Source organism: Neovison vison, chromosome 4, assembly GCF_020171115.1.
Source record: "Neovison vison isolate M4711 chromosome 4, ASM_NN_V1, whole genome shotgun sequence".
NCBI lineage: Eukaryota > Metazoa > Chordata > Mammalia > Carnivora > Mustelidae > Neogale > Neogale vison.
This window is the reverse complement of record NC_058094.1, coordinates 141396653-141424540: the sequence shown is the minus strand read 5'-3', so window position 1 is coordinate 141424540 and position 27888 is coordinate 141396653. Positions and strand designations below refer to the sequence as shown.

The following is a 27888-nucleotide window of genomic DNA, read 5'->3' as shown; positions in this document are numbered from 1 at the left end:
TCATAGACCCTCTGACCACCAGTACCAATTCAGTCAAATGTTTATTGATACATTTTCATTTCGGCAAAGCCTTTTACTATTAGTGTCTTTTTTTTTTTTAAGATTTTTATTTATTTGACAGAGAGCAAGAGCAAGCACAAGCAGGGGGAATGGCAGGCAGAGGAAGAGGGAGATGCATCCCCCCTGCTTGGCAGGGAGACCGACAGAAGGCTCAATCCCAGGACCCCAGGATCATGACCTGAGCCGAAGATAGACACTTAACCAACTGAGCCACCCAGGTGCCCCTACCATTAGTGTCTTAACTGAAGTTACATTTACCATGTTGGTACCACGTTACCATTACCACTACCACCTCCTGTAGCAGAAAAGCAAAATATTTTCTATGCATATGCTTGTTCTTCCTTATAATATTGTTCCCAGGTGGGACCATCAAATGATTATTTTCTCCTGACATTTTCAGTAATTACACAGATTCTACAGGATATTAACACTGAAATTCATTTATAGCAACAAACCATGTTTTTAAAAGCAATGAACATCATAAAGAAGCTTCTATTAAAAAGTTTGAGAGAAAAATAGTCATTTAATTACCTACAAAGAGCTACCATGGTCTGTGTAGAGCCAGTTTTCAATAAACAAAGTTTTAAAAAGCTGCTTCTAAATTGCTTGTCAAGGCTACAAGAACAACTGAATGGAAAACAGCATATTAACAGGCAAACAAAATGTGGCCATCCAATGGAACTGAAAGTCTCATGATATGACTGTTCCCACCAAGGATCATTTTATGCAAATTCCTTCAGTTCAATTTGTCATCAGCCTACACTAAAAATCATTCCCAAACCAACTAGAACTACCAGGATGTCCGTAAAACCACATTACTTCATTTTATGATGTTTCATTTGGAAGCAGTCAGAGAGGCTAAAGTGAAAACATGGTTGGGTCACTCCTGTAAAGACAGTAGAGATTTTGGCACATTCCTTAAAATTCATCTATCAGCACAGCTGAAAATGTACTAAAGCCTTGTTTCTTGGATTCAGTTGGAATTCAAAGTATATACTAGTTATATATATACTAGTATATAAAGTATACATATACTAGTTAAACATGTGTGCTTAACTTTAAAACATTAATGCACAGAATTAGGATTATAGTTCAGCTAATTACCCAATATTTTAAATATAAATAATTTTTTAAAAAGATTTTATTTATTTATTTATTTGACAGATAGAGAGATCACGAGTAGGCAGAGAGACAGGCAGAGAGAGGAGGAAGCAGGCTCCCTGCTGAGCAGAGAGCCCAAAGTGGGGACTCAATCCCAGGACCCTGAGATCATGACCTAAGCCAAAGGCAGAGGCTTAACCCACTGAGCCACCCAGGCGCCCTAAATATAAATAATTTTTAAATAAAATTATTTGAGAGTTTAACTTCCAAGTTGTAGGGTTAAAAGCTTTCAAAAGTAAATCAACATTTTTTATCATAATTTTAAGCACTTCACTTTCTCTCGCCATTTTTTAATAGTTCAAGTCAATTTCACAATTCACAGTTTCACAACAGATAACTGCATGAATGATATCTGGAGTAAGTGGTAACAACACGAGAATTTTGATCAATCTGAGATAATTATTTATATATACATATAAAATATATAAAAACAATTTTTAATAATTTATATAATTATATAATTATTACTAATCGATAATAACTACTGTAATATAGAATTAATTTTTTATCATATACATAAAACAATTATATATATAAAAATTAGGCCATAAGGTGGTACAGGCATTTTTTTTCCTAAAAGCCTTAGAAAACCTTCCTGCATTCTAAAAGCAGAACAATGGTCAGAGGGCCATTTTCCAAATAGATTTAACTTTTGGGAGGGGTTAAGTTCACCAGAAAGTTTCAAAATTTCTATTAAGTAAAATCACCAGTAAATTAACATTCAGTCAATTTGATATTGACACTTAAGAGTCAAGTAGAATCAGCAATTTTAAACAAAATCTCGAGTGCTGACATAAGGGCATCACTTACAAGCTGCTCTGATTTTACACCATACAACTGGACCGTCTTTGCCACGTTTTTTGACACAGCTAATGTGAGGTCTGCATCTACAGCGGCTACATTTAGTTCACTGCAGAAAACAAAAACAGACTTTCATTATTAGCAACACAGTTCATCAACAAAGTAGAGAACAACATATAAACTTAAACCCAATAAGCAATGTAGTGATTCTTTTTATAGATTTCACTGATTGCTTCCAAGAATTGGTTGCATTGTTTCTTTTTTCCTCCTAAATTCGGCATTAGGGAAAAGTGCTTTGAGATGGCTTGGTTAATGACCAGTTTCTCATTAATAAAAGCACGTCATGTGTGGGTTCAGGCTGTGATTAAGAGAGTAAATTGTGTACAGATTTTTAAAGTAGCACTCTTGTTAATACTGATAAGTGCAATTAGAGACACTGCATATCACAGACATCTGCAAGGAAATGACAGCTTTTGAATGGAAATGATGACCTTGAAAGGACATAGGCTAAAAATATAAATTACACATGATACATAAAGATGCTCGGTTTCTGTAGAAATTATGTCAATCCATGCTATTTTGTAGAGTAGCTTTTTAAATATATCAAAAGCATACAAAATTTTAATTTGAAATTTTAAAATTTGAAGTCTTGAAGTATTTGTTTTGCCCCACTTATTTTCAACTTTAACACTGGATTAGTTGGGATTGCCAAAAAGGAAAAGAAAAAAAGTGTTTACAAAGACCATGGAAAAAATACTGCGAGTTAAAAACAGCACAAAAACATATACATAGATAGAAAGCAGGAAAAGTAAGTTACTATGGCTCTGAGATAGCAAAATAAATCTTGGCACTTAACAGATTCTCTTTATGAAGAAAGTGAAGGACTTTGAAACACAGGTGCACACTGTGTGTAATAAAAATGCCCTTTCATAAATAGTGAGTCAAAACTTTATTAAATTCTATTGAATACTGGCAATAACCACGCTTCCTTAAGCTTCATGTTATATTTGATTACAACATCGCCAAGCTGCCCTGAAGAATGGGAGAGATGCCTCTTTAACATTTCCATAAATAGGTCAAAAGATCAAATCCACCACCCCAACCAAAGAATCAAGTTGAATCCAAGACTGTTCTTGTCACTACCATACCAAACTGATAACAGAGACATTATAGTAAAAAAATCTAGAGTCAGGACTTTGGAAAGGCATGGTAATTATGGAAAGATTCCAGATCTTGATCACATGGTGATCTCGACACCATACGGGTATGACTGCAGCTGGATATATGCTCACAGAATTGTACCTGTGGCTTCTGGGTTCTACTCCACATGCCTGCAAGTCACCAGGTTCAAACCTATAGTCCAAAACAATCTAGACAGTCCTCTATTGCCTCACTACTATTTTTATTTCTCAAAATGTTCATCTACAAATGTACAGACTGACTGTTATGACCACTTGTTAGCTGTGACAGGAACTGAGATAGTCTTAATAGCACATTCATCTGGGTAAGTGTAAATGTCTCCAGCAACAGTATAATTACATTGTCTGCAAGCACTCAGGTGGCACCTCCACGAGGATACCTGGCCTTCTGAGAGTTTTAAAAGCTGTCGCATTCTCTTCGAAAGCTCAAAATAGCAAACACAAGTAGGCTAATCAAGATTATAATCCTGTGTATGCCATGAAGTACTTTATGGATTTAAGATAAAAAAACACTAAGCTCTATGCTTTAACTTCTCAGTTTGTAAAATTATTTTTGTGCTTATTTTACTATATAATATTATTTACTATGGCATAAAAATTAGGTTTACTTTGTATCCTTGACAAGATACAGAATAATTATAATAAGCTATTTTTAGACTGTATTTAAATGGTTTTATTAATTGGAATCTTAAGTACCTACGATATATGCACTGATTCACTGCACAACTCTTGATTTAATTGCAGGACTAATTACTTGAATAATTTGAAGTAAATTAAAACATCACTAACAAATGTGGCAGGCATTTCACAGCATGCCACTTTATAAAAACACGTACCTTGCTATAGTTTTAATGATACCTTCAAGTTCATCCACGGAAGGAGGATTGCGACCACCAGGGGGAAAAACCAAGTTGATAGGATCAAAAAGTCGAGATAGAGATTTTGATAAATAAGCAGCTTCATAGGGTTGCAGTGAGTCTTTCAAAGCTTTTTCTGGGCTGTGGGGACAAAATTTATTAAAGAATTCAGATCACACAAAACTAAATGCTATTGTATTAGGTTATAAACACCTTTCTTAAAAACTGATCTTCTATATAAAATATTAAACCTTTTATGAACAAAAAGAAAAAAATTCTGTTTAAAAATGTATATATTTACAAATACATTTCATAACTAGACAGTTATTGAGAACTGAACATTTTAATTTACACATAAATCCTATGTATAAATGTAATATAATACATGCCAGTATCTACTGTGGTAATTCTGTCTTTGAAACTAAAAGAACAACAATGTAAAATCTTACTCATTCTAATGGGGCTATGCCTTTGCTTAGGAAATCCAGTTTTTAGAGAGTATCAAAGCTTCACAAGAGACTCAAGTGTACAGAAACCTGCTCTATGAACTTGACCCTTTCCACCTGCTGCTGCCATTTCCCATAGAGCTCCTCTGTGAGAGGGAAGTGCACAGGGTCTAGGCTGTTATCATCCCTCCAATGACAAACTAATAGAAGGGACAAAACAAAAAGTGTTTGGGAAAGTGCTATGATCACATAAATCCTCCCGATTGAAGTCCTAAACTCATTTATTTTACCATATTCTTCACAAACTGGAACTTGGCCTACTATACACATCTTTCCTTCTTAATCTTCCCATGTCTCCAGTTATCTGTATTTTCCGTTAGCAGTCCCTCTATCGGGTCTTTTATCTTTCCTTTGGCAATACTATTGAAATGTCTAGAACCATTATTTCCATCTGCTTTCTTATTCCTATAATTAACTCCTTATCTTCTCACATCACCTGTGTTTATAATCCTTCTACCAGTCCTTCTGTTGTCTTTCTTTTTTTCTTAAGCCCCCTTTCATTCTAAACATCAACCTTAAAAACCTCTAATTTGCTCCACTGTATATGAATTATGAAACCTAGCTTTTTTTCTTTCCCCACACTTTCTGGTCATCTAAGGAGCCCTAGAGGTCACAATGCTCTTGGTTTGTACATCGTAATTCCATAGTTATCTCTTAACGTTTCTCATTCAGTAAGTATTTCCCTCAGCACCTATTTACTGAGAATACTATGTACCAGGCATTGTTAAGTGTCGGGAAGATGTAGATTACAAGTACTTTACAATGCAGGGAAGAAACGTGCAGGTAAATTGCTAACTATAGTGATTTCTATAATAGGTGAAGATAGAACACAATGGGAATGGGGAGGACGGTGTCTCAATCTGCCTGACTCAATCTGAGTCATCTATTGAAGACCATCTACTTAAATGTCTTCACTATTTTTGCTCCTTTCATTTACTGACCTTAAGAAGCCTCTTTCCTCTTCTGCAGATATTTCAGTTCTGAATTATAAGTACTAAGAGCTTCCTGTCTCTGAATCTGCACTAAAGATCCTTGGAGACTACGATGTCAAAACGGATAACTTTCTGGGGAGCCTGGGTGGCTCAGTCAGTTAAGTGTCTGCCTTCAGCTCAAGTCATGATCCCAGTGTTCTGGGATCGAGCCCCATGTAGGGCTCCCTGCTTTCTGGGGAGCCTGCTTCTCCCTCTCCTCCCTGCTTGGGCTCTCTGTCACTATCTTAGTCTCTTTCTCAAGTAAATAAACAAAATCTTAAAAAAAAAATAGACAAAACAAACCAAACTGATAACTGTTCTAAAACTCAACCTGTTTGAAAAGTCTGCTTTTATTTTAGTTTTAGTAGGGATCTTCCATATTTGAGTCATCATTTTGAATTATTCTTCTAAGATCTCTAAGCTTGAAGACAACTTTTCAAACTCCCACTGTCCCCATCTTATTTGCTCCTACAAATACTGTTAAGTCTCTACAATTTGCCAGGTAATTCCTAGGTGTGGGAAATACGGTAGTCAAGTCATTTAAAATTCCCTGTTCCTCTTAAAGTTCAGTAATGAGAAACTTAAGGTTGCTAATGAGAAAGACAAACACAAAAATAAACACACATTTTTAAGTGTTTTAAATATGGAATATGAGAATCATAGTTTTAAGAGAAAAATAAAGCAAGCAAGCCAGAAAGAATGTGCTCAGCTCTCTCTCTCTCTATCCTATTTTGGATCCTATAAGGCGAGGGAAGTTGCTGAGCAGAACTGAGGAGAAAGAGGGAGCCAAATGACAGAGATTTTCAGGATAAGATCATTCCAGGCAAAGAAAACAGGAAGTGCAAAGGCCCTGAGGAGGGGCCACACCAGGCTCAGTGCACCAAAAACTTAGAGGTGCAGAGCACGTAAGTGCCAGGAGAGTAGCACAAGACGAAGTCAAACAGAATGGGTGGAATAAATCATGCCAGTCTTTGTAGGTCAATAAAGGTGCTATGCTAGATTTTACTCAAAAGAACTTGCTCTTAGACCTTACTGTGATCAATGGTATGGAATCCTTTCCTACTCTCACCCTCCATCAGCCCACCAGGTCTGTCCTCCTCTGTCTGCAGCCAACTATTTCAAGGAACTCTCATTAGCATCCTGATTTTCCTAATTCACCTTCCTTTCAAAACTTACTAGAAATATCTTATTTAGATGGTCTCTGTATCTGCTGCTAAGCTACCCACATATTGCAGAGAAAAAGTAATTTGTATCTATTATACATCTATGCAAACCCCTTAATTTCAAAAGACCTGAAACACATGGTATTAACTTAAAATTCTACATTTGCAGCCCCTTGCTTTCTACAAGTGACCATTTGCCTCTACTTTACACTAAGACCAAACCATTGGCAACGGCCTTCATCGACTTGGACTTCTCTAGTTTTTTCTCCCTTTGCGACTTCATCTACTCTCTGATTTTCCTGTTATCTCAAAGAAAGAAGTAGCTTTATTTCTTTTTCCATATCAAAACTTCTCAGAAGAATTGAATCTACTTCCTTTCCCACTTTTTTTTTTAAATAAATTGCTTTCTTGAGAGAGAATTCACATTCAATTCAACAATTTTTTAAACTGTACAACTCAATGGTTTTTAGTATGGTCACAGATATGTGTAACCATCACCATCAGTTTTAGGACATTTTTATCACCTCAGAAAGAAACTTTGTACCCTTTAACTATAACCCCTTTACCTTCTCACTCTATCCCCAACCCTAATTAACTACTAATCTAATTTTTATCTCCACAATTTTGCTATTCTAGAATTTCATATGAATAGGATAAAAAAAATTGTATTTTTTGTGACTGGCTTTGTTCACTCAGCATAATGTTTTTAAGGTTCAGTTACATTGTAGCAGGTATCATTCCTTTTTATGGCTGAATAGTATTCCATTGTATAGACATATATCACTGTTTTTTACCCATTGGTCTGCTGATGGACATACGGGATGTTTCTATCTTTTGGCTATTATGAATAATGCTGTTGTAAGCATTTGTTACAAATTTGTGTCAACATTTAAAAAATCTGCTTAATGCTTTCTTTTGTAATAAAATATAAAGTTTATCATTTTAGCCATTTTTAAGGGTACAGTTCGGTGGTATTACATATATTCCTACTTGACTGTGCAACCATTGCCACCATCCATCTACAGAATTTTTTCATCATCCCATATAGAAACTAGATCCATTAAACAATACTCCTCAATCCACCCTCCCCAAACATGTTTTTACTTGTCCAGGCATGTACTTAGGAGTAGAATTGCTGGGTCATGGTGACTGGCTTTAGTTGTTTGAGTAATTGCAAAATGATTTCCAAAGCCCTATGCCACTTTAGATTTCCACCAGCAATGTATGAGAGTTCTAATTTCTCCACATTCTTGCCAACACTTGTTATTATCTTTTTGATAAAAGCATCTTAGTGGTGTAAAGGAGTCACTCATTGTGGTTCTGACTTGCATTTTCCTGATGGCAAGCATATCCTCATGTGCTTATGGGCCATCTGTCTATGTTCTTGGGAGATAGGTCTACTTAGATCCTTTGCTCATTTTTTAATTGGTTATCTTTTATTGTTGAATTTGAAGGCTTCTTCAATATTCTACATGCAAGTCCATTAACAGATACAGGAGTTGTTAAGTACTTTCTCCCATTCTTGATGATGTCCTTTGAAGTACAAAAGTTTTTTTTTTTTTCTGAAGTACAAAAGTTTTAATATGTGAAATAGTCCAATAGGTATTTTCTCTTTTGTTGCTCTTCCTTTTGGGGGTCATATAGCTAAGAATTCTTTGTCAAATTCTAAGTCATGAAGACTTGCCTGCATATTTTGTTCTGTTTTATATTTTTGACCTTATATTTAGTTTTTTTTTTTAAATCCATTTTGAGTTATTTTTGTATATGGTGTGGGGTAAGATTCCAGCTTTATCATTTTGAATGAAACCATCTAGTTGTCTTACCACCATTTGTCAAAAAGAGTATTCTTTCCCTGCTGTATGATCTTGAAAAGCTGTTTGAAAATCAGCTGACCATTGATACATAAGTCTTTTCTAGACTTTCCACTCTTCTTTCTTTTTTGAAAGACTTATTTATTTATTTGAGAGAGAGAGAAAGAGAACATGCACGGGGGTGGGGGTAGGAAGAGAGGGGAAGCAGACTCCCCACTGAGAAGGGAAGCTGCCTTGGGGCTCCATCATAGGACTCTGGGATCATGACGTGAGCTGAAGGCAGCCACTTAACGGACTGAACCACCCAGGCATTCTTGGACTCTCAATTCTATTCCATTAATTGGTATGTCTCTCCTTTTACCAGGACCTTATCATCTTGATTACCATTGCTCTGTAGTAAGTTTCACAACTGGTAGGCATAACTCCTACTCTTTTTTTCAATACTGACTTGGTCATCCTAGGGTACCTTGCAAATCCATATGAACTCTAGAATCAGGTTGTTACTTTCTTTTTTAAGATTTTATTTATTTATTTATTTATTTATTTATTTATTTGCCAGAAAGAGAGAGAGAGAAAGCACACAAGCAGGCAGAGAGGCAGGCAGAGGCGGAGAGAGAGGCAAGCTCCCTGCTGAGCAAGGAGCCCCATGTGGGACTCGATTCTAGAACCCTGGGATCATGACCTGAGCTGAAGGCAGCGGCTTAACCCACTGAGCCACCCAGGCATCCCCAGGTTGTTACTTTCTACAAAAAAGTCAGCTGAGATTCTAACAGCAACTGAGGTGAATCTGTAGATCCATTTTGGAAATATTACTATCTTAGTGATGTTAGGTCTAGTGATTCATGAACATGAAATGTTTTTCAATTTACGTAGCTCTTTGATTTCTTTCAGCAATATTTTGTAGTTTTCAGAGTATAAGCTTTATACTTCTTTTGTTAAATTTCTTAAGTATTTTATCTTTGTGGTATTACTGCCATATACAGTGTATCTATTAATGCCACAAATCCAACAATAAGTCGTTATAATTATCACTCTACAATCTGTCGCCATTTCCATAGCACATTATAGCTCTGCTCCCACCTACATCCTTTATGCTCTTATTGGCAAATGTATACACATATATTGCATTTCTATGTGTTATAAGCCCAACAATGCATTCTATATGTATTTTATACAACTGCATTTTAAATCAGTTAAGAGAAAAAAGGAGAAAACATGCATTTATAGTATCTTTTATAATTCCTAACTATCTTCACTGGTGCTCTTCATTTATGTGTACTTGAATTACTGACTGAAATGACCTGGTTTTGGGCCTGAAGAACTTCCTGTACTATTTCTTGCAAGTTAGGTCTGCTAGAAACAAATTCTCTCAGTTTCTGTTCATCTTGTTACGTCTTCACTTCTCTTCATCATGAACAACAGCTTTACTGAATACAGGATTGCTGCTTCACAGTTTCTTTCTTTGAGCACTATGAGCCGACCACCTTCTGGCCTCCTCTGTTTCTGCTGAGAGGTCAGTTATAAATCTTTGGGGCTCCCTTATAAGTGGTGAGTAGTTTTTCTTTGCCTGGTATCGAGATTTTCTCCTCATCTTTCACTTTGGACACTTACACCACAATGTGTCTGTTTGTGGTCTTTATGAGTTATTCCTACTCGGAGTTTGTTGAGCTTCATGGGTGTGTACATTGTTTTTCAATAAATTTCAGAAGTCTTCAGCCATTATGTCTTTGAGTATTTTTTTTTTCTTCTCCTTTCTCTCTCTCATCTTATTGTGGCACTCCCATTACATATGTGTTGCTATGTTTAATGGTGCTACACATTTCTCTGAGGCTCTGTTCATTTTTTTTCATATTTTTCTATCTGTTCTTAGGCCTACATAAGTCTAGTTTCTGGTTGGATAATTTTTTTTAATGCTAGTTCAAATCTATTATTGAGTCCCTCTAGCAATTTTTATAATTTTAGTGACTGAACTATTCAACTGCAGCATTTCCATTTGATTCTTTTTTTATAATGTTCGTCTTTTTATTGATAATCTCCATTTGATGCAACACTGTCATCATATAGTTCTTTACTTAATCATACTTTTAGTTCTGTGAACACAGTTCTAATGGCTAATTTGAAGTCTTATTCTATTAAATCTGATGTTTGGTCACTCTGACAAGCAGTCTCTGTTGCTTGTTTTTTACACACACACCCCAACCCCGCTGCCACTCAGTGTATGGGTCATACTGTTATGTTTCTATGTATGCCTCATTATTTTTGTTAGAAACTGGACATTTCAGATAATACATTATTACAACTCTGGGTACTAGATCTCTGAGCCTCTAGGGTTTGTTATTGTTATTTGCTTGTTTTGTGACTGGCTAGATTATTTTAGTGAAGTCTAGAAACCTTTGTCAGAGAGCCACACCTTTGGGTATGCTCACAGTCACCCATGGAGAACAGTGGTGTTGACAGGGTTCTGTTTCCTCTCTACCATGGACCATGCTCCTTTTTAATTTTAAGGAAAGCACAGAATACAAAACAAAAACTCTATCTCCTGGAGATAAACCACTATCACTATTTGTTGTGTATACTTCCAGACCTTTTTAGGGGCAAGAATATGGGTTTAAAAATAAAACTAAGCCAAAAATAGAATGAAAATATATATTCTATTTTATATAATATTAAAAAATGTATTAGGTCTTTGTATTTCAAGAGATGAGTGAAGTTCTCTTGCTCCTCTTCCATTAGTTCTTATCAAATCTCTATGTTTAGCAGAAAAGAGTTATTGAAGAGAAAAATGTAATTTCATTCTATCTTCCCAGCCATGCCATTTATTTTGCCAGTGAAAACTTCTACATCCTATATTTCACTAGCCAGAACTTCTCACTACAGTGGATAAAATTTAAGTATTTAGAAAAATAAAAACTGAAAGAGAAACATTTATATTCACCCAACATTTTTTTACAAGGTAGGTGATAAAAATCTGCTGTTACATGAGTCAGCCTTGTCACACTAAATGATTCTGGTGTTTAAAGAAAATATGCAAACCAATCAATTCATTTGTTGCTCAAAGAGAAATTTGAAAATAATATTCTTTTTCCATTTAGGAGGAAAGTTGGCTGCTTTAAACTTACTGATATGGTACACTCTTTTCCAAAGTTGCACCTAACTACATACACTGTATGTTATTTCCAAAGTTGCACCTAACTACATACACTGTACTTTATGCATAAACTAAGACATTTCAGGTTTAATTGTGACTATACTCAGTTTTTTCCTACCAGACTGAGAAGCTATCCTAGCATAAGATTTCCCCTATAGTTCCTGAACACACCAGTTACTTTTATATCATATTTATTCCTGTGGTCCATCAGTAATGATACTATCTATTATAATTATAGGTATATTACCAACTAAAAGATAATGACCACATATGCTGATCTCCCACCTTCTACTCACCCTACTTGGTGCCATACTTTATATCAGATTCCAGTTAGGAACCAGGCTGCTCAACTAATGACTTATTCATTTATGTGCTGCAAAGTCTTCTGCAGTCTACATATAAATCATGATTATTACAAATCTATAGAAGATTAGGATATTCCCATTCTCTACTTTTTAATAAAAACAGAAGACAAAATCCTTATCATGACAACAAACAGATCTGATTAAATAAACATACTCATAATCTGGCTTTTTTGGTATGAAGATGTCTTGTGTGTCATCTTCCATATGTTGTAGGTCAACACAGAGGTCTGTAGTTCCACTTGCATTAAAGTTTCCTTGCATATTTTGGCTGTATTGTTGAAGACGCTTCCATAAGTCATTATAAAGACGTAATAATTTAGGGTATTCTCCTTCGAATGCCTGTTTCAAAAACATAGAAGCTGCCAAGCAAAATAATAACATGATAAACAATGTAATAAATGTTATAATAACAAGATAATATAAAAAATATAAATATAAAATACATAATAATAAATAATTATTTATTATTTATTATACTATATTATACTAATGATGGTAGTATATAATACTATCATTATTTATTATTTGAATAATAATAAATAATAAATAATATAAAAACAGTAACAAGATAAACAATAAAAACAAAATGTGGCAAATAAATTTTCTTTTGTATATGTTGATGCTACAAATAGCCTATACTAAAGGACAAACCAAATTATCTAGTGAGACTTTTAAAAATGCTAGTAAAAGTAATTTTCCTCCTAAATTAACCACTGCATTTGATATGTGAACCATATTTTGAAGCCTAATCTATAAAGAAACAGACCAATCAATAATTATTATTGAAGATTTAGATCACCTCTCTTGCAGTAACTGATGAAACAGTACACAGAAAATCAGTAAGTATATAGAAAATCTAAACAATACGCAAACTCACTTAATTGATATTTATATAAAACTTCATCGAAAATAGCAAAGTACACATTTTGAAGTAGAAAACAAGACCAACAGTATTTGATGCCATAAAAGAGTCTGAATAGATCTAAAAACCTTCAAGTTATACAAAGTCAGTAACAGAAAGAAATCTTCAAAAATCCTGAATAAGTACCCAGAAGTAGAATTGCCAGATAAGATATGAGAGTTCTATATTTAATTTTTTTGAGGAACCTCCATATTTCCACAGTGGCTGTACCAATTTACATTCCCACCAACAGTGTACAAGGCTTCCTTTTTCTCCACATTCTAATCACTTGTTACTTTTTGTCCCTATCCCTTTTTGCAAGAATATAAAGCATACAAAGTCTCCTCCAACCTAACTGGCTAATCTTGAATCCACTTACAATACGAAAATGACCACCCTTATTATCTCACAGAAAAAAAAAAAAAGGTCACCCAAAAAAATCCCTTCAACTTTTTACCCTCCATTTCCCTATAAATGTTTCTAGTTTTCAGCTTTCTGCACAGGAATCAAGTATCCATTCCATAGAACACACACAATAGAATAACAGTAATAATACTACCTTCAGTAACATGATTTACTGAAAAGAGTTCATGGGCTTTTGGGTGGAATTCTCATTGTCCTTTCATTATATCCCAATAGGGCTAAAAAAACCATTATGAAGTAGTCAGATGAGTAAAAAGTCAAATGAAAGAGTGCCTCTTTGTGTGGTTTTGCCACCAACTGGACAAACATCTATCTGCATTAAGATTTTCCATTTTAGGGCGCCTGGGTGGCTCAGTGGGTTAAGCCGCTGCCTTCGGCTCAGGTCATGATCTCAGGGTCGTGGGATCGAGTCCCGCATCGGGCTCTCTGCTCAGCAGGGAGCCTGCTTCCCTCTCTCTCTCTCTGCCTGCCTCTCTGCCTACTTGTGATTTCTCTCTGTCAAATAAATAAATAAAATCTTTAAAAAAAAAAAAGATTTTCCATTTTACTTTTGATTTTTAGCAATTTCTTCTTTCATTTTCATTCCATTTTATATAAAATTATATATATAAAATATATAAAATTATACATTAAATATTTATAGGACAATGAAACTAAATCTATACAACAAAGTACATTTGAAGAAGCCTATAGCTTTTATCCCTGGTCTCCCTAATGTATTCTTCACACACACCCTCCCGTCCGCCCCTGCTACTGGTAATCATTTTTTGGATTTTATGGTTTATTATTCCATTTCTTTTTTTTTCTTAAAGATTTTTATTTATTTATTTGACAGACAGCGAGAGAGGGAACACAAGCGGGGGTAGTGGGAGAGGGAGAAGCAGGCTTCTCACTGAGCAGGGAGCCCAAAGCGGGACTGGATTCAATGAGCTCAGGATCATGACCTGAGCCGAAGGCTACACTTAACGACTGGGCCAACCAGGCACCCCTATTCTTCCTTTTCTTAAAAATATAAGTCAAATGTATATTTATGTCACTCCCTAACTTTGGTAAACAACAGCATACTGCACACATATTTCTCCACTTTTTAAACTTAATATCTTGGAGATCATTCCATAGCAGCATATAAAGATATTCCTCATTTCTTTTTTTGGGTCTCTTTCTCATTCTTTCTCTCTCTCTCTCTCTCTTTTTTAAGATTTTATTTACTTATTTGAGAGACAGAGAATGAGAGAAAGTACACAAGAGTGGGGAGAGTTAGAGGGAGAAGCGGACTCCCTGCTGAGTTGGGAGCCCAATGTGGGACTCGATCCTGGTACTCCAGGATCATGACCTGAGCCGAGGGCAGTCCCTTAACCAACTGGGCCACCCAAGCGTCCCTCTCATTCTTTTTAATAGTTGTATGGCATTCCATTCTATCGACGCACAGCTTGTTTAATCACCTAAGTGATGAACACTTCGGCTACTTCCGTTTTTTTTCTATTCCAAATAATGATCCAATGAATAGTCCTGTGAATACAACTCTTCATGGTTTTGCTAGTTCGTCTATAGAATAGATCCTTAGAAGCAGAACTGCTGAGTAAAAAAGCAAATGCTTATATGACTTCATTAGATACTCTGAACTCCCCTCCAATAAGGTCTGTATTTGAGTTCACAATGTGTGAGGAGTGACGTTTCTGCACAGGCTTATCAACAGAGTGTGTTTTTAAACTTCTCTGATTTTTTTTTTTTCTCATTTGATAGATGAGAAATGGTGTCCCTATGTACTTTTATTTTGCATTTCTCAATTCATGGGGAACACTGAGCAACTTTTTCAAATTAAAGGAAGCTACCTTTTTTTCCTTTAGGATTGTTGGTCTTTTTCTTCTAATTTTAGCAGCTTTTTATAGTAGGGATACTAGCTTCTTTTCTATGATGTAAGTTATAAATGTTTTTCAAGATTGTCACTTTTTATTTTGCTAAAGGTTTTTTTCCTGCCATGTAAAAAAATTTTTTTTTAAAGATTTTATTTATTTATTTGACAGACAGAGATCACAAGTAGGCAGAGAGGCAGGCAGAGAGAGAGGGGAGGAAGAGGAAGCAGGCTCCCCGCTGAGCAGAGAGCCCGATGCGGGGCTAGATCCCAGGACCCTGGGATCATGACCTGAGCAGAAGGCAGAGGCTTTAACCCACTGAGCCATCCAGGCGCCCCCCCTGCCATGTAAAATTTTTAATATAATCAAATCATCAATCTTTTCATAATTGCCTCTAGATGTTAAATCAGTTAGAGAAGTTTTCCCTATTCCTAGCTTACTCACTGTTTTCTTCCAACCCCCGAATGGTCCATAGTTTACATTTAATTCTTTGATCCATTTGGCATTTCACTCTACTCTTCAATTCTGAATGCTTTATCCATTTCCTAACAATTGGGTCACATTTGTGTGTTCAACAAATCCTCAAAAAGGATTTAATTAAATATCTTAGTCTCATGTTTGCTTTCTTTTTCTACCTCAGTGAAAACTGCTTCATGTTTTATGTGGATGACATAAAATCTTAATTGCAAAGGATCAAATATATAATGGTATAAGGAAAAAGGTAAAAAGTATTTGATATTCTATTATCCTAAGATAATCACGCCAACATTTTTGTACTGTCCTTTCATGTCCCTGTTTATCATACATATACACTGTTATTTTCTAAAAGCACTTCACATTAGGATCTCATTTAGCTTGTAAAAGCTTACTATTTTTTTAATGAAAGGTATTTTTATTTTTAGTTTTTCTGCTCAATTTCCTAATTCTTACAGCCTTTAAATATTAATTTAACACTTAGGCATCCATTTCAACAGCATGTCAGTTACATAATGAGCACTCTGCTTTGTGACAGGAACATAATATGGAACAGAGGTACTGATAAGCTTTTTCTAGAGCCTGGTGGAATGTACAGACAAGCAAGGAGGTGGCCCATTATGAAACGGTGGGCTAATTACTAAAATTGGGGACATATAAGAGCTTTATGGGAGCAGACAGAGGATGTCAAACCCTTATCTAAGCATGTACATGGGGAGGGAGATATCAAGAACACTTCATTTCTAAACTGAGATTGGAGAAACGAATGTGGGTTATCCATATGAAGGGGAGGATACAGACATGTGTTTCAGGTAATTGTAAAGATGAGATGAGAGAAGATGACTTATTCACAAACTAAAACTCCATTACAGAGATAAAAATTTAGAAAGGAAAAAAAAAAAGAGCACTGATAAGAAGGGACTAGAAAAGGCATGTTGGGAATGTATCCTGGGAGTAACAGGGGAAGAAGAGTGGAGGCAGACCAGGGCTCCCACTGTAACAATTAAAGAAGCAATATAGGGCGCCTGGGTGGCTCAGTGGTTAAGCCGCTGCCTTCAGCTCAGGTCATGATCTCAGAGTCCTGGGATCGAGTCCCGCATCGGGCTCTCTGCTCAGCAGGGAGCCTGCTTCCCTCTCTCTCTCTGCCTGCCTCTCTGCCTACTTGTGATCTCTGTCTGTCAAATAAATAAATAAAATCTTTAAAAAAAAAAAAAAAAAAAAAGAAGCAATATACATTTTTTATAAATTCAAGATGGGACCAAGCAGAGAACCTCATGCTGGAGAAAAAACTAGCAGAGCTTTTAGTGGTTCACGGAACTGGAGTATAAATTTTGAAATTTAAGGACTCTCAACCCTAGTGTCCCATGGAAGATTTAGCTAGCTATGGACTTGCAAGGGAAGCTTGGGAATTAGGTCTAAAACTTCAAAGGGCAGAAGTAAAATATGCTTGATATTTGTGGAAACATATTGGAAACAAAGGCTAGCTGAAGGGAGAGAACATGTCACAAACACACACAGTTCTTCCTTCCCATGAAGACATTCACCAGATTCTGAAGTTTCATGAAGCAGAAGGCTGAAGAGCCTTGTCTGGAAACTTCTGGATGGCAGAGCTAGATCAAACTCAGTCTTTCAGGGATGAGGAGACAAAGACCCTCCAACCTCTCAATTAAAAACCATGGGAGAAGCATCCCCTCCCCCCAAATAAAGAAAAATTAGAGATAGACTGAATCTTATTAAAACTGCAACTACCCCAATCCAACCCAACCCAAGAATGAGTGGAAACAATCAACCTATTTATGTACAACTAAACTGCCAAAGGGTGAGAAAAGAGAACAGTAAAAGGCTTCAGAATATGTGAATAAAATCTTATGAATCAATCAGACAGGCAGTTCTACAGAAATGAACAGCAACTTTAAAAAAATATGTAAATAGCTCATAAATATGTGGGAAAATGAGTATCATGAAACACTAGGGAAATAAAATTAAGATTGCAATGTGATTTGACTAAATGTCCACCAAAATGGTTAAAGGAAAAAAACACGAACAATACCAAGTGCTGACAAGGATGTGGGAAAATGTGGACTGCCAAGGAAAGTTTAAATTGGTGCAACGTTTAAAAAACTCTTTGGCAGTAACTATTGCAGCTGACAACTGTAACAAATTACCGCAGATTTGGTGGTTTACTATAACATAAATAGATAATCTTGCAGATCTGGAGGTCAGAAGTGCAAAACTGGTCTAAGCCAAAATTGAGTTATCAGCAGAGCTGTGTTCCTTCTGAAGGCTCCAAAGGAGTTTTTCCTTGACTTCTCCACCTGCCTATAACGCTTGGCTTGTGGGCCCCTTCCCATAATCACATCTCCTCCTCTGACTCTCCTGCCTCTCTCTGACCCTTCTACAGGCCTCTGTGACTATACTGGGCCTGCCTAGATAAGCCAGGACAATCTCTCTACCTCAAGATCCTTAAATCACACCTGCAAAATCCCTTTTGTCATGTAAGGTAACACATGCAAATCTCTATGCAACATATAATTTGGTCCACTATGTGTACCTATTTTCTAGTCCCAGGTTTATTCCCAGTAAAAATGGACAGAATTGTCATAGTAGCATTACTCAAAATAGCTCAAAATGGGAAGCAATCCAAATGCCCATCAATAATATGGTGGATAAATATATTCTGATATATTTACAAAATAGAACATTTTATAACGTTGAAAATGACCTACAAGTGCATGCAACAATATAGAGGATTCTTAGAAGCATGCTGAGTGAGAAATGTCAAACAGCAAATATAAGAGTACAAACTGGATCATTTTATCTGTATAAAATAATAATTTAAAAAAACTGTGTCATTAGAAATGAGTGAATACTCTTATATAGGAGAAGGGCAGGCAAAACCAGGAGACCTGAGGGGAGCTCCTGGGTCAGGTAATACTTTATTTCTTGATTTTGAGGCTGTTCTTCATCTTGTTACATAGCTATATTAATATAATATATACATATATTATATTATTTTCTTTATTATTAAGTCTTATAATAAATGATTTTTTTAAAAGATTTTATTTATTTATTTGACAGACAGAGATCAAAAGTAGGCAGAGAGGCAGGCAGGATGGGGGGAGTAGGCTCCCTGCTGAGCAGAGAGCCCGATGCAGGGCTCGATTCCAGGACCCTGAGACCATGACCTAAGCCGAAGGCAGAGGCTAAACCCACTGAGCCACCCAGGTGCTCCTACAATAAATTATTTTTTAAGAGTAATTGGGGAGCCTGGGTGGCTCAGTCGATTACGTGTCCAACTCTGGATTTCAGCTCAGATTGTGATCTCAGGGTTGAGGAACCAGGCCCCGTGTTGGGCTCCTTGTTCAGCACAGTATCTGCTCATCCCTCTCCCTCTGCTCCTACCACTCCCCACCTGCTCACATGCTCTATCTCTAAAATAGATAAATAAAATCTTAAAAAAGAAAAAAGAGTAACAGGGAATCAATGAAAAATTTTTAATCTTTTAAAATTTATTTTTTTGTTTTATTGAGATATAACTGACTTGTAACATTGCATTAGCTCAAGGTGTGCAATATAATGACTTGATATATATATATATATAATATATATATAACAAATATATATACATACCTATTTATATATATACCAATACAAGATTAAATATCTTTTTTTTTAAAAGATTTTATTTACTATTTAACAGAGAGTGAGAGAGAGATCACAAGCAGGCAGAGCAGCAGGCAGAAAGAGGGGGAAGCAGGCTCCCCGCTGAGTAGAAAGCCCGATGCGGGGTTCAGTCCCAGGACCTTGAGATCATGACCTGAGCCGAAGGCAGAGGCTTAACCCATTAAGCCACTCAGGTGCCCTAAGATATTGAATATCTTTTATAAGATATATATATGAATACATATATATATTTATGAAACCAATATAAGATATTTGTTAACATAAGATATATATACATGAGATATATATATAACCAATAAAAGATTTTTATTAGAGAATTACATGATCAAATTTTCCCTGCAAAGAAAGTCTCCAAAAACTTATTTGATGGCTAAGACTCACCTTCCTCTAGGTTCTATAAACTTTCAGTACATTCCTTTTTTTTTTTTTTAAGACTTTATTTATTTATTTGAGAGAGATAGAGAGAGAATGAGAGAGACAGAGCATGAGAGGGGGGAGGGTCAGAGGGAGAAGCAGACTCCCTGCTGAGCAGGGAGCCCGATATGTCGATATGGGACTGGATCCTGGGACTCCAGGATCATGACCTGAGCCAAAAGCACTTTCTTAACTAACTGAGCGACCCAGGTGCCCTAAACTGTTAGTATTTTCCTAAAAAAAGACTTCAGTTCTCAACAAGAGTTATTCCTCTTTTTGAACAAACTCCAAGTTTTTGACTTTAGGTACTAAACACAGGGTGCTTTGGAAGGTCTCTTATAAACCCATTTGAACTCTATAGTGAAAAAGTGCTTCAACTGCAGGGATCAAAATTCTAAAAGTCACTTACATGAAGGTGCGAGATGTAATTCCTAATATGTATTTTTAAATTGTACATTGACTTTTAAGAAATGTATCACGATTATCATTTAACATGCACATCATTCTAACATTTAAAAAAATCTACATTAAAGAAAGTACCCATAATTCACAAAGGTTGCTTATCATCCTTCTTCTCAGGACAACTAGACTTCTGATTTATCACTATATTTTTAAAAAGGTAAAGAAAATGAGTTTTAGCATACATGTCAAGTATTAAAGCTTTCTAAATCTTAAAAGATATATATCTCTCCAGTGTATCTCTTACTCACGCTTGGTTTTCCAAAGCACTACAGATATGTACCACATAGCTCTCTTAATTGTATGAATCATCTCCTTGAATTGCGTAAGAGTTTTGAGAGAATGATATTATACAAAGGTTTTAAACATTTTTTTAAAGATTTGCTTGCCAGAATATTTCAAACATATTTCAAAAAATGTTTTAAGTTCTTAAGCTTTTATCAGAGGACGCTGGCATTTTTTCTTACTTGATTCCTCCCTCTTTTCTTCCTTCCAGTCAACAAGCCTTCGTTGAAGTCTACTGTGTGCCAGTTACTTTTTTAGCTATTGAAAATACTGCTGTTATCAAAATAATATTTTGATTAGATTACATTCTAGTGGGGGAAAGGGGATCCAGACATGAGAAATAAATATTAACATATATTAACAAGTGATATAAGCTATGATGAAAAATAGGGCAAAGTAAGGGGGATGAGACATTCCAGGAAAATCATCAGATAAAAAAGAAGAATTATGTTCTAATTTCAAAGAGCTTAAAATGGTAATGTTTATCTTGCTTTTTTCTACTGAGTCTTAAAAAATATATATATATATCATAACACAACAGGTTGGTCAACAAATACTATTACCTAGAAGTACAATATAAAAGTAATAAAGCTTAGAATTCATTTTGTAAATAACTATCACCCATAGATAATTAAAGTGGCAGATACCCTATAGAAGCTTTCAAGGTAACAAGTTCAAGCCCCATTTTTAATAAAGTAAATTCACTGTCGTGGGTTATATTTTATTATACCTACTAGAACTTCTTTTTACTCAGCATGAACATTTATAATCAGAAAGAACATGTTCCTAAGTAGGAAAATTTCCTTTTAGATATTTTCTGCCAAAATATTACTTACTTAGACAATCTGTTACATTGTGTATAATCTTCAACTCTGCAGATGGTTGCATTCCTTAATATTGCCTGTCTATAATTTTAAGAAGTACTACAGCACACTTCAGGGACTGTATGTGCTATATAAATGGAAGGTGCTTTACAAACAACTTGCTTTGGAGTTCTCCCAAAGGAAGTTATTAAAGTAATAATGCTATCAGAAGTAACAAACTACTGTGAATGTGAAATATTAATGGAATTTTCTGCCCCAAATATTCTATTTCCTCTCAGTAGCTTCTTCTGACTATACAAGCTAGACAGGTCCTGTAATGAGAACTGGAAAACATCTCCTGGATTTGGTAATTAAAAAAGTAGGTCATTGCTTACTTTAATGAGAACAATTTTGTTAGAATGGTGGCAGACCCCTGGAGTACACCTAGTTGAGAAATCAACAGGCTGGAAATGAAGACAAAAAACTGCAAACTACTCTTGTGAGAAATTCAGATAAAAAGAGAGATCAAATAGTAACTAAAGAGGAACTCTATAGTTTTTAGTTTTCTACTACATCAGAGTGACTTGATAGGTTTCCTGTGAGGAAAAAAATCAAAAGAAAAGGAGAAACACAAGTTAGAACAAAGAGACCAAAGAATGGTGTTGCTTCCAGCAAAGGGTAAACAAAGCAGACAGGTGGCCAACAGTGAATGGGTAGCTCTGAAGAATAGGATTGTCACCTCACTCTCAGAGATCCACTGGGAGAAAATAAGGCTTTTCTTAGAGGGAAGGTCCGGGCTATTGAAAGAATTTCCTAATGCCACTAATTATCTTAATAACCCAGGAGATGGGGCTGGTCACTGAGAGAGAGCAGAATGGGAAAAGGAGAGCATGTGAAAAATGTGAAAGGCTTGTAATGCTTAAGGATGATGAGAAAGCAGATGACCAAAGAGAAGTAAATGACAGTACCATTGAACACACACATACCATAAACATTTTGAAATGTACTTTTAACTATTACTCTTAAAACTAGATGAGATACTTCTGCTTCTTGTCAAGGTGGAGTAACAGGGACCAGAATTAACCTATCTGCAACAACCAAAAAAACACCAAACAAAATATATGAAATAATGGTTTTGAAAACACCATGCATTCAAAGATAGCATGTAATAAAAGACAGTGATCCCTGAGAGAAAGGAAATAAATGAGGTGAACCCCTATGATCACCCCAGTGTCATTGGGGACTCACTAACAAGTCGCAAAAACTCAGTTTTCTAGCCCTGCTCACAGGTACTGTTTGCTACCAGAAGCTAAGGAGGGATGCCAGAAACTACAGCTCCAAACAGGCCCCAAGATTCAATTTTTGACTGGTTTGATCCAGTTCAGACACTGTGTTAACCCTCCAGATGACCTCATCTAACTGCAATTAACAAAAACACACCTAACAGCCTATGACCCATCCAACTGTGCCCATTTAGGGGAAGAAAAGAGGTGGTACTCTTGGTTCTGAAGCCTCCTCCTCCTTCCTGGAAAAAACCCCTCTGTTAATGTGCTTACTAGCCCCTTAACTGCCCTAACCCCATAAAACCCAACTGGGGAGAAGGTGACTTTAGAGCACAAGCTTCCCTTCTCTATTCTCTGGCCATTGAATAAATTACATGCTTGCCATCAAATACTGTATTGTTTTTGGCCATTTGGCAAAAGGTATCGACCAGGGAAAGAACCTACCACTTCGGTAACATCAGCTTATTTCCTACCAGGGGCTTCCATAGCCTGGAAGGGGAGAGCTTCCTCTACCCCTACTGTCCCAAGGACCAGGAAAACTGAAACAACTAGAATTGATGGGACAGAAGACCAGAGAGAAGAGAGCTGTTCAAAAGATTAACTGCGGAAATCTGCAAATGGTCCACCATTAGTACTCAGCAAAACGTTATGCAGCATATGTGTGTGAGAAAAGTTCCAGAGTCTGGGGGAAGAAACCATACAGGATTAGAAATAATATACCTCTTACTCACATATGACTGGGAAGCAAGCCTGTTCCTGACAGCCAGGTTGGAAAACCTTATGATTCAGAATATTTGGTAGAGTATGAAGAAAAATATTGCCTCAGGAGTAGAAAATAATTAGGTCTAGACCAAATACTGCTCAGGTTTTGCTAGTGAATCTTAACAAGCAAGACTCAAAAAAACCAAATTGTTTCTAAGTAACTTGACAGTATCTAAGAACAAGAATATTTATAGGAAGATTAAAGTGTTAGTATCAAACACTGTAAAATTCATGTCTGATACCCAATCAAAAATGATTAGATATGCAGAAAAGTGAAAAAACTACCCGTAAGAAAATTCAATCAGATCCAGAATTGAGAGATGACCGAATTAGCAGATAATGACATTTCCTTTGTAGCCTCACCTCCACTCATTATCTGTGTGATTTGTTGGCATGAAATTTACCTTACACAATTTCTACTAAAAACCAATACTAAATAATACTGGAAGGTTCAACTGGTTAAAGGTTTGAAATTTTTCAAGAATGCTAAAGGCAATTTTCTTTGATACATTCCTGCCATTCAGAGAAGAGATATTCAAATTAGGAACTAAATTTACACACTACAGTAAAGAAAACACTGACTTTAACAACTCCAAGCTTTCAAAGAGGATTATAAGTATATTTTTAAAAAATAATTTATTTTTCAAGAGAGAGTGAGTGCGGGAGTGTGTGCATGAGGGGAGAGAGGGGCAGAGAGAGAGAGAAGCTCAAGCAGACTTCTCCCACCCCAACTCTGGGCTCCATCTCATGGCCCGAGCTCATGACCTGGGCCAAAATCAAGAGTCGGACAGACACTTAACTGAGCCACCCATGTGCCCTGAGTACATTTTTAATAAATGCTTAAAAACAGATATCTTACATAGCCATAAATGAGCTTTTAACATTAGCTTTCTTTTATTCTATCTAAAAACTGAGGTTTCAATCAATTTTATAATTATGCTTATATATTTTGTAAGTAAATTTATATCTTTGTATTTCCTTTCTGGCATATTAGTAAATACATTGCATTAAACATAATAGACTTATGACATGGGAAGTTAAATATTAAAGAAAACTTCATGGTGATTATTGTTTTCATGAAAACCCATTACTTCCATACATGGTGTGAGAAACTATTGAAAGTCTGTATTTACATACTATTACATCTGAATATTTGAAAAATTACCTCCTAAAAATAATTCATGAATTTTAAATTTCAAACAAACATATCAGTTTCAAAATACTCATTTAGTGAGAAAACTGTTAACAAATACTGAATTGAAGGTACAGATATATAGATGCTTCTTTGCTATTTTATCTTTTCTATTTGGAAAAATAAAAAGGTGGCATGCAGCTAAAATACTGCTTATAGATAAATCTGCAGCATAAACAAATTAGAAAAGGAAGGGTTAAGCCAATAATCTAAACTTAGCCTTATGAAAAAAGAAAATAAACATATCAAACCCAAAGCAAAGCAAATAAATAATAAACACAAGAGCAGAAAGCAATGAAATTGAAAATAAAAAAGAGAAAAATCCATGAAACCAAGTGTTGGTTTCTTTCTTTTCTTTTTTTTATTTTTAATTTGACAGACAGAGATCACAAGCAGGCAGGGAGGCAGGCAAAGAGAGAAGGAGGGGAAGCAGGCTCCCCGCTGAGCAGAGAGCCCGATGGGGTACTCTAACCCTGGACACTGGGATCATGACCTGAGCCGAAGGCAGAGGCTTTAAACCACTGAGCCACCCAGGTGCCCCAAAAGTATTGGTTTCTAATAAGACAAAATTAATAAACCTATAATTGTAATTATTAGGAAATAAAGAAGAAACTAATGATATCAGGAATACAGAGCATCACACATCACATTCCACATACATCCAAAAGGTAATAAGGAAGGATTACAAGCAATAATTTAGAAAACTTCAATGAACTAGAAAAATTCTTTGAAAGACATAAACTACCAAAGCTTACCCAACAAGAAAGAAATGGAATAATCTAAGAAAAAAAGTTGAATTTGTAGCTAAAATCTTCACACCAGGAAATTTCTAGGCCCAGATGACGTCTACCAAACATTCAAACTGTATGTTTGAATGATTCACTTCTACCAAACATTTAAAGAGGAATAATGCCAATTTTACATAAACCACTAGAGAAAATTGAACAGGATGGAATACTTTTCCTTTTCTTCTCTGAGGTTTGCATTACCCCGATACGCACAATGGAAAAAGTCATTAAGAAAAACTAAATATCAATATCTTGTAAACACATTCAACAAGCCTTACACCCAGTTTGAATCCAACAATATATAAAAAGGACAATGTATCATGACTATGTAAGGTTTATCTAAGAACACAAGGTATTAACGTACTAAAAAAAATCCATTTGATCATCTTAAAGGATGCAGAAAGCACTGTAAAAAAAATTTACAATAGTATTAAAAAGAACCTCTCAAAAATCTAGAAATGTAAGGGAACTTCCTCATCCTGATTAATGGCATCACTGAAACATGCCATTAAGATATTAAGGTGGACTGAATGCTTCCTAAGACTATAAACAAGGCTGAAATCAATTCTACACTACTGGAGGTGGTAACCAAGAAAAAAAATGAAAGGAAGCCAGGTTGGACAAGAAGTGAAACTGCCTTTATTTGCAAACTATATGATCATCAATATAGGAAATGTTAAAAAAATCTCCAAAAACTACCAGACTAGTAATAGGGGTAGCAAAGTCAAAGATACAAGGTCAGTACCCAGAAATCAACTGTATTTCTATATTCTAACAATGAACACTCGTAAACTAAAATTTTAAAAATGCCATTTACAATAAGATCAAAATATATGAAATAGTAATAAATTTAAGAAAAGATTTGCTAGATTTGCACACTAAAAACTATATAGCACTGATAAAATTATAAAAGACCTAGATCAAAGGAATATTCTAGTCATGGATCAGAAGACTCAATACTGTTAAGATGTGAATTTACCACAAAATGATCTGTAGATTCATCATGTAATCCTAATCAAAGTCTCAGGAAACACTTTTATAAGAACAACAATCTGATTCTGAAATATTTATGGAAAAGCAAAAGGCTAGAATAAGCAAAATTATTTTGACAAATGAAATAACATAGAAGAATTTACAATTTTGTGATTACAAACCTAGAGATGCAAAACAAACAAAGAAACAAAACGAGAAAAAGAGAACTCTAGAAATAGTCTTACACAGATATAACCAATGATTTTTCTAAAAGAGTGCCAGGGCAGTCAGTGCGTAAAGTATAATCTTTTAGATCTATATTCCAAGAAATAACCTTGACCTTTATATATCATACAATAAACAAAAATTAACTTCAAATGAACTTGGTAAAACTTCTGGAATAAAATATAGGGGGAGATACTTCTGGCCTTGGGTTAAATAAAGATTTCTTTAGTCAAAAAAAAAAAAAAAGAAGAAAAGAAAAGTTGGTAAGTTTGACTCTATCAAAGTTAACTTTTATCATTTGGAAGGCCCTGTTAAGGAAATTAAAAGGCAAACCATGGACAAAAGAAATATATTTGCAAAACATACATCTGAGAAAGGACTATGAATCTAGAATGTATAAAGATCTCTTAAGACTCAGTAATAAGAGAACAAGCAATAAAATAAAAATAAAAAGCTATTAATTTTGACAAACACGTGACCAAAGAAGATACATAGATACCTAATGTGCCTGTGAAAACATGGGTCATCATTGGTCCTTAAGCCAGTGGAAGTTAGAACCACAATGAAAATCCACTACACACTCTGAAGAATGGCTAAAATGAAAACAACTGACAATATCATGGATAGATAAGGATGCAGAGCAGCTTGGGTTATGAAAGACTGCTAATGGGATGCAGAATGGTACATCCATCTTGGAAAGCAGTTGAACACTTATTTACAAAGTTAAATACATACTCATCAAATGATCAGGCAGTTCCACTCATATTTTACCTGAGAATGAACACAATACATCTACAAAAGACTTCTATGCAAACAACTGCAGTAGCTTTACTTGTAATAACCCAAAGCTGTAACAACCCAGTGGTCTCCCATCTGGGGAATAGATAAACAAACTGTTGTATACTCTATACAATGGAATACTAATCAGCAATAAAAAGGCACCACTGATATACACAGCAATATGGATGAATCTTACAATAATTATGCTGATACAAAAGAACACAGCCTGTGTGATACGAGTTTTACAAAAATTTAGGAAAAGTTAACTTACACTGACAGACAGTTGATCATTACTTGCCAAGAGCCAAGAGCTGGGAGTAGGTGATTACAAAAGTACATGTGGGAAATTTGGGGGGTGATGAAAATATTCTATATCTTCATTGTGGTGGTGGGGAAAAGGATAAAAATGATTTCAAAACTCATAGAATTTTCTGCCTGTAATTGGTGAATTTTACTGTATATAAATTGTATCTCAAAAAAGCTGACCAAAATAGATACATAATGCAAAGGAGGTGCACGGTCTTCTTGGAGTAGTGTATTTTGTAGAA

The 27888-nt window shown here is 35.4% G+C and overlaps 1 protein-coding gene across 1 annotated transcript in view; it reads right to left on the bottom strand.

Annotated features, from left to right (window-relative positions):
* The window catches only part of COG5 (component of oligomeric golgi complex 5), a 289304-nt gene that overhangs the window by 58659 nt on the left and 202757 nt on the right, over window positions 1–27888 (bottom strand). The window contains exons 12-14 of the mRNA XM_044245810.1: window positions 12197–12401; window positions 4058–4219; window positions 2032–2131 (exon numbers count right to left, since the gene is read on the bottom strand). Coding sequence (XP_044101745.1) covers window positions 2032–2131; window positions 4058–4219; window positions 12197–12401 — 467 coding nt within the window. The remainder of the gene's footprint in view (window positions 1–2031; window positions 2132–4057; window positions 4220–12196; window positions 12402–27888) is intronic.